At 38.1% G+C, this 18496-nt stretch overlaps 2 protein-coding genes across 4 annotated transcripts in view; one reads left to right on the top strand and one right to left on the bottom strand.

The window, feature by feature from the left end:
- The window catches only part of MBTD1 (mbt domain containing 1), a 67262-nt gene extending 49231 nt beyond the window's left edge, over positions 1-18031 (bottom strand). Inside the window, exons 1-2 of one of the 3 annotated variants that reach the window (XM_008568292.1) lie at positions 17385-17516; positions 16589-16652 (exon numbers count right to left, since the gene is read on the bottom strand). The gene's annotated coding sequence lies outside the window, so the exon portion shown is untranslated. Of the gene's footprint in view, positions 1-12007; positions 12100-16588; positions 16653-17384; positions 17517-17669 lie in introns of those variants that run through there. The other 2 variants (XM_008568294.1, XM_008568293.1) reach the window with 2 other exon arrangements.
- A 25-nt stretch (positions 18032-18056) lies between these two features.
- Positions 18057-18496, top strand: part of UTP18 (UTP18 small subunit (SSU) processome component homolog (yeast)) — a 33903-nt gene continuing 33463 nt past the window's right edge. Inside the window, exon 1 of the mRNA XM_008568290.1 lies at positions 18057-18476. Coding sequence (XP_008566512.1) covers positions 18084-18476 — 393 coding nt within the window. The 5' untranslated portion in view covers positions 18057-18083. The remainder of the gene's footprint in view (positions 18477-18496) is intronic.

Raw genomic sequence — 18496 nt, 5'->3', positions numbered from 1 at the left:
TAATCTTATTTTTCTATTCTAAGATCCCACCTTACATTTAGTTATCACAACTCATACATAAGTTTTCATAAGGCTCCTCTTCACTGTGACAATTTCTTAGGTTTTCCTGGTTTGTGACAACCCTGACACTTTTCAGGAGTACTTCTCAGGTATTTTGTTGAATATTCCTCTACTGGGATTTGTCTTACAGTTTCCCCATGATTAGGCTGGTGTTACGTTTTTGGGAGGTAGCTCACAGAGCTGAAGTGCCATTGGTATCACATCATATCAAGGATACATACTATCGACATGACTTATCACTGTGGACGTTGCCTCTTATCTGGCTGAGGTACTGTCAGGCTTTTCCACCGCAGTTACTCTTAACCCCTTCTCATACTGTTCTCTTTGGAAGAAGTGAGTACATGCAGCCCACGCTTTAGGAGTGGGAATTTATGCTTCCCTTCTTGAAAGTGGAGTAACTATATAAATTATTTGGAATTCTTCTGTACAGATTTCCTTCTTTTAAAAATACTCATTTGGGGTTTGTTTGAGGTTTTCTCATGATTAGATTGAGGTTGTATGTCCCCAGGTGAACTACTACATAACTGATGCTGTGTCTTTCTCAATGTCAAATTCTGAGACATGATGTTCCTCTGCTCCTTATTGGTGATGTTAATTTTGATTACCCAATCTAGGTACGGTCTGTTTTTTCCACTGTACTTTTTCTATCTTTCCTTCTTTTAATAAGCAATCTATGGGGAGACACTTAAAGAAAACGCAAACATTCTGCTCATCAAAATTTCACTCTGCATTTAGCATCCGATAATTCCTGCCCAAACAATCTCCAACTATGATGATTTTTCAACTCCCGCATTCCCTCCATATCATCAGTCAGCATTCTTCCATAAGGAAGAAGCTTCTTTTTTCTTATTTATCTATTATGGGGATAAACTCATGGATTTCTGCTTTTTAATGATTTATAATTCATTGTTGACATTATTTGGGGGTTCAAACTGTCCCAGACTGGGCAAGTGGGAGCCCGTTCAAGCTGATTCTTGTGTCATTCTGACAATCCCCTACCATTTTTTTGGACCAATTCCTTACTTTGAGTACACCAAGATATTCCAGGCTTATCTTATAATCATTTCTCTGTCCCAGCCCTGGAATCAAACATTTCTCCAAATACCCTTGGTTTCTTTTAGTGGGGAATGATACCAAAAATAAAGATCTTGTTGTCTGTGCGCTTATTGCTATTGGGGTATCTCTTTGCTTCTGGGCCCTTTTGGTGGACAGAGTAAGAATATATACACATATGTATGTGACATACAGATACACATACGTATCTTAGAAAATCATGAGTTCGCATTTATACTTCCAATTCCAAACCAGCCCCACAGGGCTTTTTTTTAAAAACCTTCCCACACTCCGTATTTGTGTCTCTTCTTCCACAGTGAGAACACTGGCTCTCAAGAAAACCAACATAGGGCCGGCCCGGTGGCGCACTCCATAGAGTGCGGCACTTGGGAGCGCGGTGGCGCGACACTGAGGGTTGCGATCCCGTTGCCAGTCGCGGTGCGGGCACGACACTGAGGGTTGCGATCCCGTTACCAGTCACGAAAAAAGACAAAAAGGAAAAAAAAAAAAAGAAAACCAACATATTTTCTCATTTGCTCAGTCCTTTCATACATTTGAATAGTTACAGAAAAACTACATCCATATCCCTACAAAAAACAAACTATTAAGAGTTCAGGATTTCTTTGCAATCCTTTTCCCCAAACTGAGGGACAGAGTATTGAGTTCAAGAATTATGTGAATTACTTATTTACTTCCTCCTCCTTCAGTGTAGTTATGTTACTGATTTGAAATAAGTTGGGTTTGGTTTGCTTTTGGTTATTAGTCTCCCCTCTCATCCTAAATGAATTAACTTCACTTTTTTGGGACTATCTGGAAGATGATATGCTTACAAAAAAAGTAACTATACACAAAGGTGTGACTCAGAGAAATATCATTCCCTTCCCTGCCTCACCACCCACCCTTGTAGGTGAGTAACCAAATTTATTGCTTTCTGGTTCATCCTTCTTGTGTTTGTAGTTTGAAAAGGTAAACAAGTATACGTATGTTTATTTCCCCTTCTTTCTTACACGAAAGGTCACACTCATATTCCTGTCCTTTGCTTTTATTAATTTAGAAATATATCCTGGGAATCACTCCATTTCAGTGCATAAACATCTTCCTCACTTTTTTTTAGCTGCATAGTACTCTCCATTGTGTGAATATTTATTCAACCACATCTCTCTTGTTTGGACGTTTAGTTTTTAATATTTTGCAATTACAAATATGCTGCAATGAACTTATTCACATGTATTTTTACGCTATATGAGGTATACCTTCAGGATATATTCTTAGAAGTGAAAGTGGGGGGAGAAGGATATATGCGATATTGTTAGATATTACCAAATTACCCTCCAAAGAAATATTACCATTTGCATTTGCACCAGCAATACTGAGAGTGCTTGTTTCCCCAGAGCCTCACAAGTATATTGTCAAGTGTTTGAATTTTTGTCAAAAAGATGAACAAAAACGGTATGTCAGTATAGCCCTTCTTTAAAATTTTTCTGTTTAGAAATAACTTCAAATTTTCAGGGAAGTTAGAAGAACAGTACAACAAACTCCTATGTACTCAGATTCACCAATTACTAACATTTTGCTCCACCTTGTTTGTTCTTCTCTCTACAGTTTTTCTGAGCCATTTGAGAGTAAGCTGCATACCCCCAAATACTTCAATGTGTATTTTCTAAGAATAAAAACATTCTCCATAAACACAGCATAGTTATCAGTTTCAGGAAACTTAACACTGATATTTTTCCTTGACTTACCATTCATATCCCAACTGACTCAATGTCTTTCTAGCATTTCCTCCTTCCAGTTCAGGATCGCATGTGGTGCTTATCTTTTTAATTTCCTTTAATATGGAAGATTATCTTTGAAGAATGCAGATGCCTCCTCCTTTTTAATAGAATGTTTCCTCAGTAGATTCAGGTTATGTAACTCCTTAATACCACATAAGTGATGATGTGTCCTCAGAATATTGTATCCAGAGGCACAAGATGTCTACCTGCCCTCTTTGGTGATGTTAATTTTGATCACTCTGTCAAGGCATAAGTGATGTTGTGTCCTTATAATACTATATCAAGAGGCACAAGATGCCTTCCTGCCCTCACTGGTGATGCTAGTTTTGATCACTGTTGGCACAGTCCAGCTTTTCCACTGTATACTTACCACATTTCTTCTAGCAACTAATAAGCAATCTTGGGGGCACCCTTAAAACATACAAATATTGTTTCTAATTGAAATCCCGCTCCTACCCCTTAATAATTCCTGGCAAACCAAACATTACTCTAATGGCTGCAAAATGATTTCCCAACTCCAGCACCTTTTTACTAGTCAGCAGGAAATCCTACCATCACCCCATTTATCTATCTTATCTACCTATCTATTCATTATCAGTATGAATTCACTAACTCCTATCTTCTCCCAATGATTTATCATTCATCACTATCTTTAATCATTTTGAGGTGCAAATTATCGCAGATTTGGCCACTAGGATTTCCCTGAACTGGTTCCTGTCTCCTTTTGACATGCTCCCATCAGGTTTTAAGTACTTCCTTACTTTCTGGTATATCAAGATATTCTAGGCTTATTTCATACCTATGCGGCTCAAGCCCTGAAATCAACAATTTCTCCAAGGAACTCTAGGTCCTTTTCAGTGGGGAGCTGGTATTAAACACCAAGATCTGGGTGCTGCTCAGTATAGTTTTACAGAGGCTTTTTTGTTCTGTTGTATAAGATTAGTTTGTTCTTATCTTTTCTCTTTTTCTTTAGGGTTTTCAGTCTTAGATTTTTTTCCCCCCAAAGTTCTTGGTATTTAGGAATTTACCCTAAATTTACCTTTTATCTGTATGGCAAATTCTGATTTTGCTCATAAAGTTTTTTTTGCCATTCAATTAAAAATTTTTTTATGTAGCAAAATTTATCAGTATTTTCTTTCATTTTACTTTATGAGTCAGAAAATTTTCCCCTAAAACCACAGATAAACTCACTCATATTTTTTCTTTAAATTGGTGATGTCATTTTATTTATTTTGGTGGCTGGCCCGTATGAGGATCTGAACACCCCTATTTTCTTTAGGTGTTTGTACAGTTTTTATATCTAGATCTTCTGATGTTTACAGTTTATTCTCATGTATGGTGTGAAAAACAGATCTAATATTATCTTTTTTCCAAATGGCTATCCACTTGTGCAACACCCTTTATTAAAATGCCCATCTTTGTCTCAGTGATTTGAAATACCACTTTAAGTATGAGACTTCCATATGTAGTTGTATCCATTTCTGGATTTTACACTGTTTCATTAGTTTGTCTATTCATGTGCCAATGTTTAGCTTTTTGAATTTTATAGGCTTTCTACTGTATTCTGATTTGTGGAGGGCTAGACCCCCTCCCTCAAAGATCTTCCCTTTTAATGTTTTGATATTCTTGCATGTTTATTTTTACAAGTTAACTTCAGCATTAAGTAGTTAAACTCTACAGCAAAAAATTATCAGTATTTTTATTGAGAACTCATGAAATTTATTAACTAACATGGAAGAAGTGACATCTTGATTAAGTTGGGATGTCTTAACCATGAAAAACGGAGGTCTTTGCATTTGTTCAAGTCTACCTTTGTGTCTTTTAGGAATGTTTTAGTGTGCTTCACATAGGTTTTTAAAAATAATCCTTATTAAAAGCAAAGCCTTGAGAATTTAAATATTTTGTTGTTCTTGCTATTGTAAATGTGATTTCTCTCTTTAGTTCTATTATCTTTACCATTTTTTTTCAGTACATGAAGATTATTTTATATCCTATTTTGCTGAATTATTTTGAGACAGTTTTCTCATTGACATTCTAGGGCTTTCCAGATAAACAATCATGTCACCAAGAAACTTATTTCTTCTTTTCCCATTGTTAAGCCTATGTTTTCCTTTTTCTATCTGTATTGGCACTTATTTCCAGTATAATGTCCTATGGACATTATACCAGTCCATTAAGCCCATAATGGACATTATGTCCATTATACCAGTGGAGAAAATGGGCATCCTTACTTTGTCCCTGATCACAGTGTTTCTTAGTAAGATGATAACTTTAGGACTAATGTGTGAATATATATGTATATGTATTTATGAAAATATTTTCAGCATTTATAAAGAGAATACAACTTTTCTTTTTAGATCTATTATTATGGTAAATCATATAGATTTCCAAATACTGAATCATCCCTGTATTCCTAGTATAAATCTCACTTCGTCAAGATGTATTTTCTTAATATAGTGTGAGATTGCCCAATAAATTTTTTGCATTCATATTCATAAGCAACATTTAATTTTCAGTTTTTGAGCTATCTTTATTAGGTTTAGAAATCAGTATTCTTGCTTCATAAAAATAATCAGAAAGTTTTACTTCATTTTCTATATTCATGTAGCATTGGGAATATCTGGTGTCGTAAGCAAAATTCCCCTCTGAAACCACCTGGGCCTAGTATTTTTTGGGACAGTTCCTTGATAAACGAAATCATCCATTTCATCTAGGTCTTCAAGTTGATTTGCATAGTTTTGTATGATTTTCTCAATTTTCTCCAAGTCCAATGTTTTTTATTCTTTTTCTCCACAGTGACTTGGAACCTCCATATCTGTTATTTCCTCATTACCATTTCTTATTTTGTATTTTTGTGCTTTCTCCTTTCTCCCACTCGGTTAAATTAGCTAGCGGTTTATCTATTTTGTGACTTGTCCCCCAGAGGTCCAGGATTAACTAACAAATTAGATGTATAGTTTTTCTGTTCTTTGACTTTTTTCTGTTCTTTAGCTTATTAATTTCTACTTTTACCTTTATTTACTTTTTTCGTGCTTTCTTTTAGCTTACTTTGTTGTTCTTTTGATTTCTGAGTTGGGAATTTATTTATTTTCATTGATATAGGTATTTAGGGCTATGTATTTTCCTCTGCTCACTGCTTGAACTGTATTTCACAGGTTCTGATGTATAGCATTTTCATTATTTTCCATAAACTCTGCAATTTGTTGGCATTTCCCTTTTACCAGTTAAGCTTTATAAAATTGAGATGTGCTTTTGAAAGTATATCAAGATAGAAGACTTTTCTGTCACTCTAGAAAGCTCCCTCATGCATACTTTCCCAGTCAATACCTCCCCTCCGCTCCCCTCCAGAGTCTTGGTTAATTTTGCATATATTTAAGATTCTATATAAATGGAATAAAACTGTATTAACATTGTTGTCTAATTTCTTTCACTTAGCATATTTTTGGGATTTATCCATGTTACTGCATGTATAAACGGTTCATTGCTTTTTATTGTTGAAGAATAGTCTACTTTATCAATATACCAGCTTATCCTTTTTCCATCCAGATTTGCCAACTATGAATAAAGCTGCTGTAAACATTCTTGTTCAAGGTTTTCTGTGCATATGTAATATGAGGTTTTTAAATTTCAGGATGAAAACTGCAATGCCCTTTTACTTTTGTTTCCTTTTATGGTACCTATTAATGGTTTCCTAACATATGAACAATTTTGTGAATATTCTGCGTATTTAAAAAGAAATTATATTCTCTATTATTAGGGACATACCTGAAGATCTGCCTTATTATGTTGTTTAGCTCTTTTTTACTTATTCATCCACTATACCTATCTTGTGCTGAGTATTAAAAGTCTGTTTTTAGTGTTTCTTTTCATTTCTCCTTGCATTTTCTATAGACTTTGCTGTGTTATCTGGTGCACAAATATTTACAAATGTTGTATCTTTGTTGTGAATTGTGGTTTTTAGCATTATAAACCATCCTCCTCTGTTTCATTTGCTTTTTTTTTTTTTTTAGTAGCTGGCTGGTATGGGGAACCGAACCTGTGATGTTGGTGTTATAAGGCTGTGTTGTTAATCAACTTAGCTAACCAGCCAGCCCTTGACTTCTACTTTGGTATTAGCATTGACAATCCTAATTTCTTGTTGTTTTTTTCCTTTTTGCATGGTACATCTTTGTCCATCCCTTTATTTTCAACCTTTTTGAGGGTCTTTCATATGTATTAAAAGTTGGGTTTTGATTTTTGAGCCAATTTGAAAATCTTTTTAATTGGTGAGAGAATTGCCATTCATATGACTGACATGTTCGATCTAAATTCTGTCACAGTATTTTATAATCACTGTGTGCATATTACTTTTTCACTCCATGATGGTCTTCTTTGCTTCTTTAAAAATTTCTCTCAGTATTTTACTTCTTTTTTTGGCAGCTGGCCAGTACAGAGATCAAACCCTGGACCTTGGTGTTATCAGAACCATGTTCTAACTAAATAAGCTAACTGGCCAGCCCTTCTTTCAGTATTTTAGGTTTATAATCTTTTTCTCCTAATGCTCACCTTTGCATTAATCTTTTACAGTACGTGGTATATTTTTTCTTACCTAACCTTTTCCATTTGGTCTTTCAGTTTTAGATGGTATCCTCTGACTCCCTTTTAATACATAATCTACAGTCATTAATCTTACTCTAGTGTTCCCTTTTCTTTCCCTTTCCTTCCCATTATTTTTTATTTGCATTCTTTCTACTTTGTCAGAATACATAATGCTGATGTACTATTCTACTGTCACTGACTCTACTCTTGGTTTTAATCTTAGCAAAAAAAATATATGAAATACTGTCAGTCTTATTGCGAAAAATTTCCTAAACATCTTTTTTTGATAAAACTCATTCTTTAATAGTTTCTTCAGGGCCGGCCCCGTGGCGCACTGCTACAGTGCGCTGCTTGGGAGCGCGGCGGTGCTCCCGCCGAAGGTTCGGATCCCACATACAGACCGGTTCCCGCTCATTGGCTGAGCAAGGTGTGGGTGTGACACCGAGGGTTGTGATCCCGTTGCCGGTCCCAGTCCCGGTCCGGTCTGGGCGCGACACTGAGGGTTGCGATGCGTTGCCGGACACGAAAAAAGACAAAAAGGAAAAAAAAAGTTTCTTCAGGAATGACAAGAGAATATAGTATTCCCTGAATTCTCACATGTTCAAAACTGTTCTATAGTCTTGATAACTCAAATAGAGTTGGCTGGATATAAAATCCTTGATTAGCAGTTTCTCTCCTTATGCTGCTCCTCTGTCTTGCTTGTATGTTGCTTTTGAGAAATGTGATACTAGTCCAATTTTCTTGCCTCTGTAAGTCACATTGTCTTTCTTGCCTGAAGACCCTGAGAATTTTTCTGAATTTTATAGTCATATAGCTTTAGTAGGTTATATCCTGATGTATATCTCCTTGCATGAACTTTTGATGTACAGATTCAGGTCTTCTCTTACAGAAAGTTTTCTTGGATTATAGTTTTAAATATTGTATTATTTTTTTTTCTTGAGAGACACCAAAGACATACATTAGACTTTTTCCATCTTCCACCTCAACTTTCTGTCCATTAAAAAAAAAACAACTCATTTTCATTCTTTTGTTTTTCCCCTTTCCTTCAATACCTTTTATTAAATTTGCATTTAAATCTAGGTACTGTGAGTACCTAGTAACTTAGCCTTCATTACTGACATGATTTTGTTTATTTCTTCTACTTCTTTTCTGAGTTTAATCTACTTTGAGTTATCTTTTTTGTTCCTTTCTGAGTTTTGTATTTCTGACTCAAGATGTTTAATTTCACTTTGAGTGTTGTGTCCATTTTCTGTTTGTGTTTTTTTTTTTTTTTTGATGAGGGATAGAATTTAATCAGTTGAAATTTTCTGTTTTTTCTTATTGTAGTTCTGTATAGATATGGTTCACTTTTCTATTTCTATTCACTGCATGGGCAGAGTTCCTAAAGAACACCTTCTTTAAGTGCACTTTTTTTTTTTTTTCTGAAGAATTATTTCTTCTTCCTTCTTTTTCAAATTCACCACTATGTCTCCAAGTCTCAATGTCTTCACCATTTCCCTATAAAGCAATGCTTATAATTAAAGGTTACCAATTGTGGTACTGCTTATCTTCAGGCTCTTCTCTGTAGCTAAAGCCTGTGAATTATCAACCTCCAAACCTGTGTTCAGAACACTGGAACTTAATTGTTGGATTTTCTCCTTCAGGGGGTGATTTTTTATACTTCATCTAAGTCTTCCATGCCCCCTTTACCTCTTTCAGTGAATTTGTTAATCCTTCCCTCTCCCACTTCTTCACATCCACAGGAATGGACATAAGGACCTCTTAGAATTTGGTTTATTTCCCTAGTTATAGGTAATCTGAAGACTGTGATGACCTGTTTCCTGGTAATGCCAAAGCTATGTGTGTATGTGCTCCTTGCTGGTTTTATAGGTTTATAGAACAGTGGGTGGGAAAGTTGCCATTATTCTCCAGACTTGGAAGTCTATGCATACACATTTAATTTGTATATTCAAATATACTATTTTAGATATATTGCTTTTGCCATTTTTTTCTTTTCTTTTTTTTTTGAGGGGGGCAGCTGGCCAGGACAGGGATCAAACCCTAGATCTTGGTGTCATCGGCACCACACTCTAACCAACTGAGTTAATGCTTCTGCTATTCTGAAACACTTCACCTGTCATCATTAGATTCACTCCTTGTATCATCTAACACAGTTTTCCAGAGTAAGTCAGCTTCACTTTCACCTAATTTTCTTCTCAAACACAGTTTGTCCCATAGGAATTTATCTGTAAATTCTACAACCACCTCTTATTGAACTATTTTTGTTAATGACCTGTTAAAGGTCTGCTGTGATTATTATTACAACTAATATTTATAGCATGCTTAGTACGTGTCAGGTACATTCTACACTTTATTAAAGGATTAATGTGTAGTAACACATTTAATTGTTACAACTACTATAACTACTTAATGTGTAGTAATGCAACTCCCATTTTACAGATGAGGAAGCAGCAGCTTGAATACAGCTACAATGAAGACTAATAACATGAATCACATTGATAATCTTAAAATTTCTGTTAAATTTTAACCTCTTTTCTGTTTTTTCCCTAATACTCGTTCTGTTAGGTAACCTCTGTAAGCATAAATATTAGCAAAGACTGTTTCACGTACTGTGCCTTCTTCAACACTGCGCTTCAATATAAAACTGAAAATGACATTTGATGACTACTTAAGGCCTTGAATATAAAGTGATGAGATGATTGCAGGTAGGAAAATCTTGCCTCATATTTGGATATATATGATAACTCCTCATTTACTACTTAGAAAGTCAATAGATAATGTCTAAAATTGATAATCTAAATGAATAACATAAGCTTAATATTTAGAACTATGGAGACAGGTACTAGAAGAAAAGGCTAAAAGAATGAAAAGTAGCTGTTGCACTGGAGCTGAATTGGGAAGAGGAAAAGACTGCTGCAAGGGGACCCTTTTTTTGAAGTACTTTTAGCACTGTTTAACATTGTACTCTCAAGTGTATGTATTACATTGATTAAAAAGTTAAACTGCTTTTCTAAAATTAAGCTGGTAAAAATTAAGAAATTGATGATATTTGGTATTGGCAAATGCGTGTGTGATAGAAACAGTGCTCATAAACACTTGGTAGAATGGTAAACTTACACCATCTTTTTGGAAGGCAACTTGGCATTACTTATGAAAACTTAGAATGAGTATGGCTTTTTGACCAGGTAATTCTATTTTTAGAAATCTGTTCTTCATAAATACTCATACATACAAAAGGATATAAGAGTCTAGGCAGAGGGATGTCTCCTAAAGCAATAATGTAATGATGAAAAACTAGAGACAATCTAACCATCAGTAGAATACTTGGCACTAGGTAAAATACTGAGTGGGAAAAGCAAATCACAAAATAAACTATAATAAAATATAATATCATGGTATGACTCACTTTTATTAAAAGAAATAATATACAGTGGCATATGCACAGACTGATATCTATGTTTGTTTATATGCACATTCAGAAAGAGCCTAGAAGGAACAGCTTAACTTTTAACAAGCTGAGAGTGGGATGGGAAGATGAATTTAACTCTTCTGTACTTTATATTTTTAAACAGCAAATGGGCTTCTATAATGAAAATTAAAACAAAAAAAAGACTTTTAGAGTGACAAAATAAATCACAAATCACAGGAGAATTTCCTTTTCCCACTGTAATTGTCACCTAGGTGAACCTTCCTCCCTATAAAATCTACAAAGGAATCAAAAGCCACAGCCATTAACTTACTGTTATAATCAAGCCAAAGATCCAAAAACTTCTCTAGAAGAAATTACAGAAAAAATCTGAGATCCTAAATGTAGGCGCCAATAAATATATAACCAAATAATAGTATAATTTCAATATGAATAAACATCAAAAGTTAACCAACTTTTCATTATCCAAACCAATTAGGAACAGTGGCCCACACACTTTTCAGCTCTATATTTAGCCATGAAATGTATGTTTTATAAAACCTTAAATCTGAATGTGTGCATGAGGTCACAGAGTTCAAAATAGGAATTAATAGATGCTTTATAACTGGACTTGGTAGGAGCAAGAGAGCAATTCAGCTCTCGCTGGCCTCTTCCTCATCCACCATTGGGATGGAAAGATCAGTCTGGCATAGTGATAAAACTCATTAGCAATAAACAAATGCCTTCATTCCTTCTAAGCTTACTGCTATGAGGAAAATAAAGGGTAAGGATTTGTGATTATTGGGTTTTCGATTCCTACAAGTTCAGTGTGAAAGCAAGAATAAATTTATGTCAAAAATACAATCAAGAGGAAACAAAGCAATAATATTTTGAATAATCCACCTAGAGAAACTAAAAAATAGACAGGAAGACAATAGGAGGGGACAATATTCTACATAATATTCTAAACTTCAAAGCAATAGCGAGCAAAAGAAAGCTATTCTTTGATCTCAAAGAAATACAAATTTCTACCTCTTTGGGTTCAAATTCAATTTCTATCACCATTAAGACTTTGGATGTAACAATTACTGGGTGTCAGTTTCCCACTCTTCTAAATAAGGAAAACACCACTTACCACACAGGAAGGATGTATGATAAAATAAAATAATTCACATGAATGGACTTTCAGTTCTTCAAGAAGAAAGCTATGAATCCTTAAGGATGAACCTGAAAAGCTAATTAAAAATAAGATGACCATGTCAAAATTAAGTCGGAAACACACAGTGGCCTAGAGGGTCTTTAAGGTCATTATCAGGCACCAATCTACCCCAAACAACAGAATTCATACTAAGTCTGGGTCTGTAGTGCAAATGTGGTTTGCGAAATCAAACAAGATCATTTATTAGTATGTTAACATGTAGAAAATAAGTTAAGCAGGTTATTCAGCATTACGTTGATCTGATACAACCCAAAAACACTGATGTAAAATGATGAGTCTCTTGGTGTTCATCTTTTAAAAATATAAGTTTAATTTTGGAAGTCTAAATGTAAAGTAATAGATGATATTAGCCAATATCCATCCATCCATCCATCCATCCATCCATCCATCCATCCAAAAAGATGACCGGTAAGGGGATCTTAACCCTTGACTTGGTGACAGGCCGGCCCTTAGCCAATATTTATTAAGCAACATATACAGATCATTATGCTAAGCATCAGAATAACAAGAAAGTGTTAGAGTTGATATTCCTGTCCTACAACTAGATGACAAAGTGGTGAAATAATTGGGCAACAATGATTCAATAAACTGATAAGTATTGTACTCAACCAGTTTTATAAGAATAGGAGCAAGAATGAGATAGTACAGTGAATAGAGAAAAAGAAAAAAGGATTCTGGAAAGACATCTTAACATTTTAATCATCATTTACAGCAGCTTACGTTTTCCTAAACAGTGGTCATCACATCTGAATGGAGGTTTACAGAAACCTTGGAGAGAGGCAGGGCTGATGCTCACCCCATATTTCGGATGAGGAAAACGAAGCTCAAAGAGATGAGGCAACTTGCCTAAGATCACAGGCCAGGAGATGGCAGAGCCAGAGCTAGAGCCCAGCCAGTTTGCCAACTTTGTCCAGAGTTCACTTCTACTACATTAAATTCTAAGTTATCTATACTAAAGAAGGAACAAGAAGGGAGATCAGAAATCTCCTAATACAGTGTTTCCCTAACTAATGTGATAAAGAACTTTCTGAGGCATACATTAAAAACAGATTCCCAGGGCTGGCTCGTGGCTCACTCAGGAGAGTGTGGTGCTGATAACTCCAAGGCCATGGGTTCAGATCCCATATAAGGATGGCCGGTTAGCTCACTTGGGAGAGCCTGGCGCTGACAACACCAAGTCAAGGGTTAAGATCCCCTTACCCGTTATCTTTAAAAAAAAAAACAAAAACAAAAAAAAAACCAAGCAAAAAAACAGATTCCCAGGCTCCACTGCAGATCTACTGAATGATAATCTCCAGGAGAGAGGTTTTGTGTTTTTAAAAAGAGTCACTAAGAGGTGAGTCTAGTGATTAGCTAAGCTTGGAAAACACTGCTCTATACCTGCATGTCCAAGATGGCAGGCATGTAGTTATTTGCATTTATAATAATTAAAACAAAGTAAAAAAAATTGAGTTCTTCAGTCCCAATAGCTAAATTTCATGTGCTCAAATAGCCACATGTGGCTAGTGGCTAACATACTGGACAGGACAGATACAAAACATTTCCATCACTGCAGATAGGTCTATTGGACAATGTTGATTCTAGACCAACCCTTCGACTGTGATGAGAAAACTGAGGCACAGATCTTGTCCAAAATGTGCCATGGAGCTAGTTAGTGACAGAAGTGCAACTTTAACCTCATCCATCAGTGCCCCTCTTACTTTATCACTTCATCCTACCACATATTCAGGGTTTGTTCAAATGGGATTTATTTTCTTTATATCTCTTCTTGGGGGTTCCCACAAAGCAAGAGAAGAAATTCTAAATGTGTGGGAGAAAATAATCTTAAAAAAAAAAAATTTATCAAGTCATAATGAAATTTAAATCTGCTACTCTGCCATAAAAAAGAATGAAATTTTGCCATTTGCAGCAACATGGATGAACTTAGAGAAAATTAAGTGAAATAAGCCAGACACAGAAAGAGAAATACCATATGTCTTCACTCATAAGTGAGGAGCTAAAAAAAGTTAAAAATAAAAAAGAGAAAGAAAGTACAAAAAGCACAATAATTTGTTGAACTTTCAAAAGGAGAGAACAGAACTGAGGCCACCAGAGGTGGGAAATCAGAAGGAGGTAGATTAGTGAGAAACTGGTAAGGGGCCACAAAAAATGATTACTTTGTAAATGTTGAATGTACTCATCCTGATTTGAGCATCACATACTGCACACAGGTACTGACATGCAACGCTGTACCCGACAGATATGTTCAATTGTGTTTCAATAAAAAAAAGTTAAAAAAAATCAGTTTAAAAAGTAATTAAATCTGAATCAATGTGCAATCTTTGTATAAACTAAAGTTGTCTTGGATAGTTAAGAATACCCTGGTGTTAGCTTGTTTTAACTATTTCAAGTCCTTTCTCTTCTACTGTCCTCATGTTTTTCTCTATTTGAAATCCTGAGATTAATGATACATTAAATGGCTTACCTTGAAATTGTGTGAACAGTTAAATCTTATTTAGCAAAAAAATTTGTTTTTTGGCAGCTGGCCAGTATGAGGATCCAAACCCTTGACCTTGATGTTACAAGGGTTCTTTAAGTGATTATTTAGCAAAAATTTTACAAATGAAAAATTGAGAAACAAGAAGCAACTCAAAGAATAGTGACTTGCCTAATTTTAGAATGTGGCCACTTAGGCCACTGAGTACTCCTGGATTTTAGGAATTAAGTGGTTTAGTATTTATAACATTAATATGTTGTTTTCACTTCTAAGCTATAGTTTTACCTTCTTTTGAACATTATGTTAAATTTTAAAACAATTTAAAATAAACTATTTTAATTTCCCACATAACTGAATGATTAGAAAAATCATCTGACACGTAGGAAGGGTTAGATAATAAGGTCAATATATAACTAGACATAAAAAAATGTAGCAGTGTCTTCTTTAAAAATAAAACCAGTTGTTTGTGTCTATTATGTTTAGAATGTAAATGTCTCCAAAGTCAGCCAACTTAAGTCATGACAGTTCATTTTTAAAGTAAGCAGGAAAACAACTTGGAATTCCATATTAATTAAAACTTTAAAAACACAATTATACAGCTCTGGCAATTTTTTTCGTGACCTAGTATTCAATTCCATGTTAAATTCTAGTGACTAAATTTAGAGGAAAAATTATATGTCAAAGTTTATATAAAGTTAAAAACTGGATGGTTAAAAAACATGGCCCAGTAGAAGACACTACGAACAGATACTTATTTAAGACAGATTTTGACATAATTTGCAAGGCACCCACAAGCCTTGAGTATGGGGTTCTATATAAATAGAAGCTACTTATTATTCAGAGAAAGAGGTGGTGCAAAAAAAGAGCTATTTTCTTTCTAAACACTCTTTGGTGTTGAGCTAAACAAACGGAAAAATAAAACAATCTAAGCACACATGAGCAAAGCAACAGACTTCAAATCATAAGAGGGAGAGAGGAAAAAAAATGTCTGTGCTCTAATATTTTAAACAGGGGACTGGAAGCTTAAGGTGAGATTTATTTGCTGACTTTCAGACAAGATGCATCACTTCTACATTATAAGTTACATCTTGACTCCCACTTCACTGTATTAGGAAGAGGAAAACATGTGCTCCCAATATTCTTATGCCAAGGCAACTACTTTTGGAGGGAGCATAGCTCACCAAATGAAGGAGAACATTAGAAAAACAAGTGACAAGTTAAACCGAACTATCTCAACTACTAAGTGATAAATACTAACACATACTAAGGTAAGGAGCATTAAAAATACTGCACACTCTAAGCAAATATTAAAGTGTTGCAGAAATTTCAAACCTCATAAAAGACAAAATTGTTAAAAATAAATAAACAAATAAATAAAAGCATCGGGAGGAAGGGCCCCCTTGAAGGGAAGACCAGCCTGCAAGGAACACAGGTCATACGGGTGGGGTGGAAGAAGTTCTTCTGATAATCCCACTAAGAGTCAATGCTTCTAACAGTTTCAGTACCATCCCCAGGAGGAGGCAATTTGAGGTACTCTTAGGGAAAGTGATTTAGGCAACAAGCAAAAGTATTTGTGACAGAAGAACTATGGAGATGATGCTAAAATTTCCAACTTCAAAAACATTTACTAGTGAGAGAAAACAGCCACGAAATCCATAGATTGTAATACCCTAATTTGCTGTAGAAAAATATCAATAATCTTCAGACAGAATTGAAACTGACCCTGCAAAAGTTTTCAGCTGACCCCCTCTCTCAAACCTTCCTCTTCCTCCACTTCCCTGCTGTTCTTTCCTGGCACACAAAATATAGGCCAATGAGCGGTGGGTGGTTGAGGAGGATGTGAGAGAAAATTTGAGAAGTAAAAAAAGGAGCAACTTAACCAGGACATGAATGAGAAAGAAGGATCCAAGAAGGGTAGACAAACGACGAGAACTACTGAAAAACGGAACGGGCTTTCCTGGCCTGTAGTGAGTGAGCGCTCAGTGTTTGCAGGGTGTTTAAGCAGAGGCCAGACTACCTACCACTTGTCAGAGAGGCTGCAGAGGGGACGGCTGCTTTGGGTGACCTCTAATGTCTCTTCCGACTCTGAAACATTAGGATTCTTATTTCACAAAAGAGAAGACAGTGATCATAGAAGCCCACCTACTTGGAACCCTTTTAAATAAGCGGCCTTGGCGGCAGCTTCCCAAATACCACTCCCACCGCTCCCTCCCACACGTGCCCACCCCGCCCCCTTTCAATATTTCCACCTCCACGTGCAAAATGCCTCGCGGCACTGGCCCCAAGACAGATAGGCACCTTCCCCTGCAAAGCCCCCAAACTGTGCGGGATCTCCCGCGGAGAGAAGTGAGAACTTCACTCTCCCACCCTGGGCGGCTAAAAAAGGAAAAGTCTCAGATCCAGCCATCCCCTGCAAAGCCCCCAAACTGTGCGGGATCTCCCGCGGAGGGAAGTGAGAACTTCACTCTCCCACCCTGGGCGGCTAAAAAAGGAAAAGTCTCAGATCCAGCCTTTTCCTCCAAGCCAGAACGAGGGGCGGGGGGCGGGACGCAGAGAAAAACTTTCTTTTCAAATTTTTCTTCCAGAAAGTGGAGATAAGAACCCCAAGGAGCCCAGGGTTAAGGGAGTAGGGGGAGGGGAACCCCTGAATCGTTTAACGGCCGGTAGGGGGAGGGGGAATCCGGAGGTTGAGGGGGCGTGGGATAGAGAAGCAGGCCTGCGAGTGGGGGTCAGGGAGCTGCAGGGTTCCTTGGGTCGGGGAGCTGCAGGCGTCCCCCCCACCTGGCACACAAAGCGGCTGCCGCGCTCGGCTCTCACCAGATCCTTTGTGTTTTCCATCAGGGCCTCATGGGTAGGGGTTGTCCGTGCTCCCCGAGCCCGCGGCGCCCCCTCCCCGAGCTGGGGGCAGGCGCCTCTCCCCGGGACTGCGGCGACTACAGGGGGGCCCCGGCTGGGCCCAGACCGGCGGCAGCTGCGGCAGCCCCCGGATTTCCCCCCTTTAACTCGGGTGGCCCCAGGATATCAACAACATTAGCATAGCCCTCCCTCCCCAGCGCGCCTGCGCCGTGACCCGCGCCCCGATTGGCCCACTTCCCTACATACCCTCCTCTCTCTCTTCCAGCGTGGGACCCTCCGCAGGCTCCGTACGCCAAGGGCCGTACCAAGACGAAGGGTGGCAAAGGTAACTGGGGCTTGTGTGAAGTTGAGTGGTTAAAAGCAGGAGGAAGAGCAGAAGTTCCGGTCAGTCATCCCAGTTTATACTCCGGCTTTCTTGCACTCCTTTCAATATGTTGCAGCTACGAAGTCGTGTTGGAGAAATTTTCCACTCCAGTCACACCGCTTCCCCCTACACCCGGAAGATTGGTCCTCCCGGAGGAACGCCCACACGGGGAGGAGCCCGGGAGGGGAGTGGGAGTTACGTAGGGAGGGAGTGTTGGTCACGTGGCGAGAGGCTGCGCAGGCTCCTCCAGACCCCTCGGGGCCTCGGCGGCGGTGGAAAACGAAGCGCCCGGGCGCATGCGCAGTGAGGTTCCACGTGAGCGCCTGCGTTTCTTCCCAAACCCAACGATGCCGCCGGATCGAAGGAGCCGAGTGAAACTGGGCCGGAGAACCGGGGCGAGGCCGGACCGGAAGCCCCGAAGAAGGCCGGATCGGAGAGCCGGAGCGGGACCGGGCAGGCCGCCCCGAAAGGCTGCCCCTTCATCCCAGCGGAAACCGCCGCCCCGGCCGAGCGCAGCGGCCGCTGCGATCGCAGTCGCGGCGGCGGCGGAGGAGAGACGGCTCCGGCAGCAGCACCGCCTGACGCTGGAGGAGGACAAACCGGCCGTGGAGCGGTGCCTGGAGGAGCTGGTCTTCGGCGATGTCGAGGACGACGAGGACGCGCTGCTGCGGCGGCTGCAGGGCCGGCGGGTGAGCGAGGCCGCGGCGCG

This window comes from Galeopterus variegatus, unplaced genomic scaffold (assembly GCF_000696425.1).
Source record: "Galeopterus variegatus unplaced genomic scaffold, G_variegatus-3.0.2 Scaffold395, whole genome shotgun sequence".
NCBI classification, from domain to species: domain Eukaryota; kingdom Metazoa; phylum Chordata; class Mammalia; order Dermoptera; family Cynocephalidae; genus Galeopterus; species Galeopterus variegatus.
This window is presented reverse-complemented; position numbering and strand designations above follow the sequence as displayed.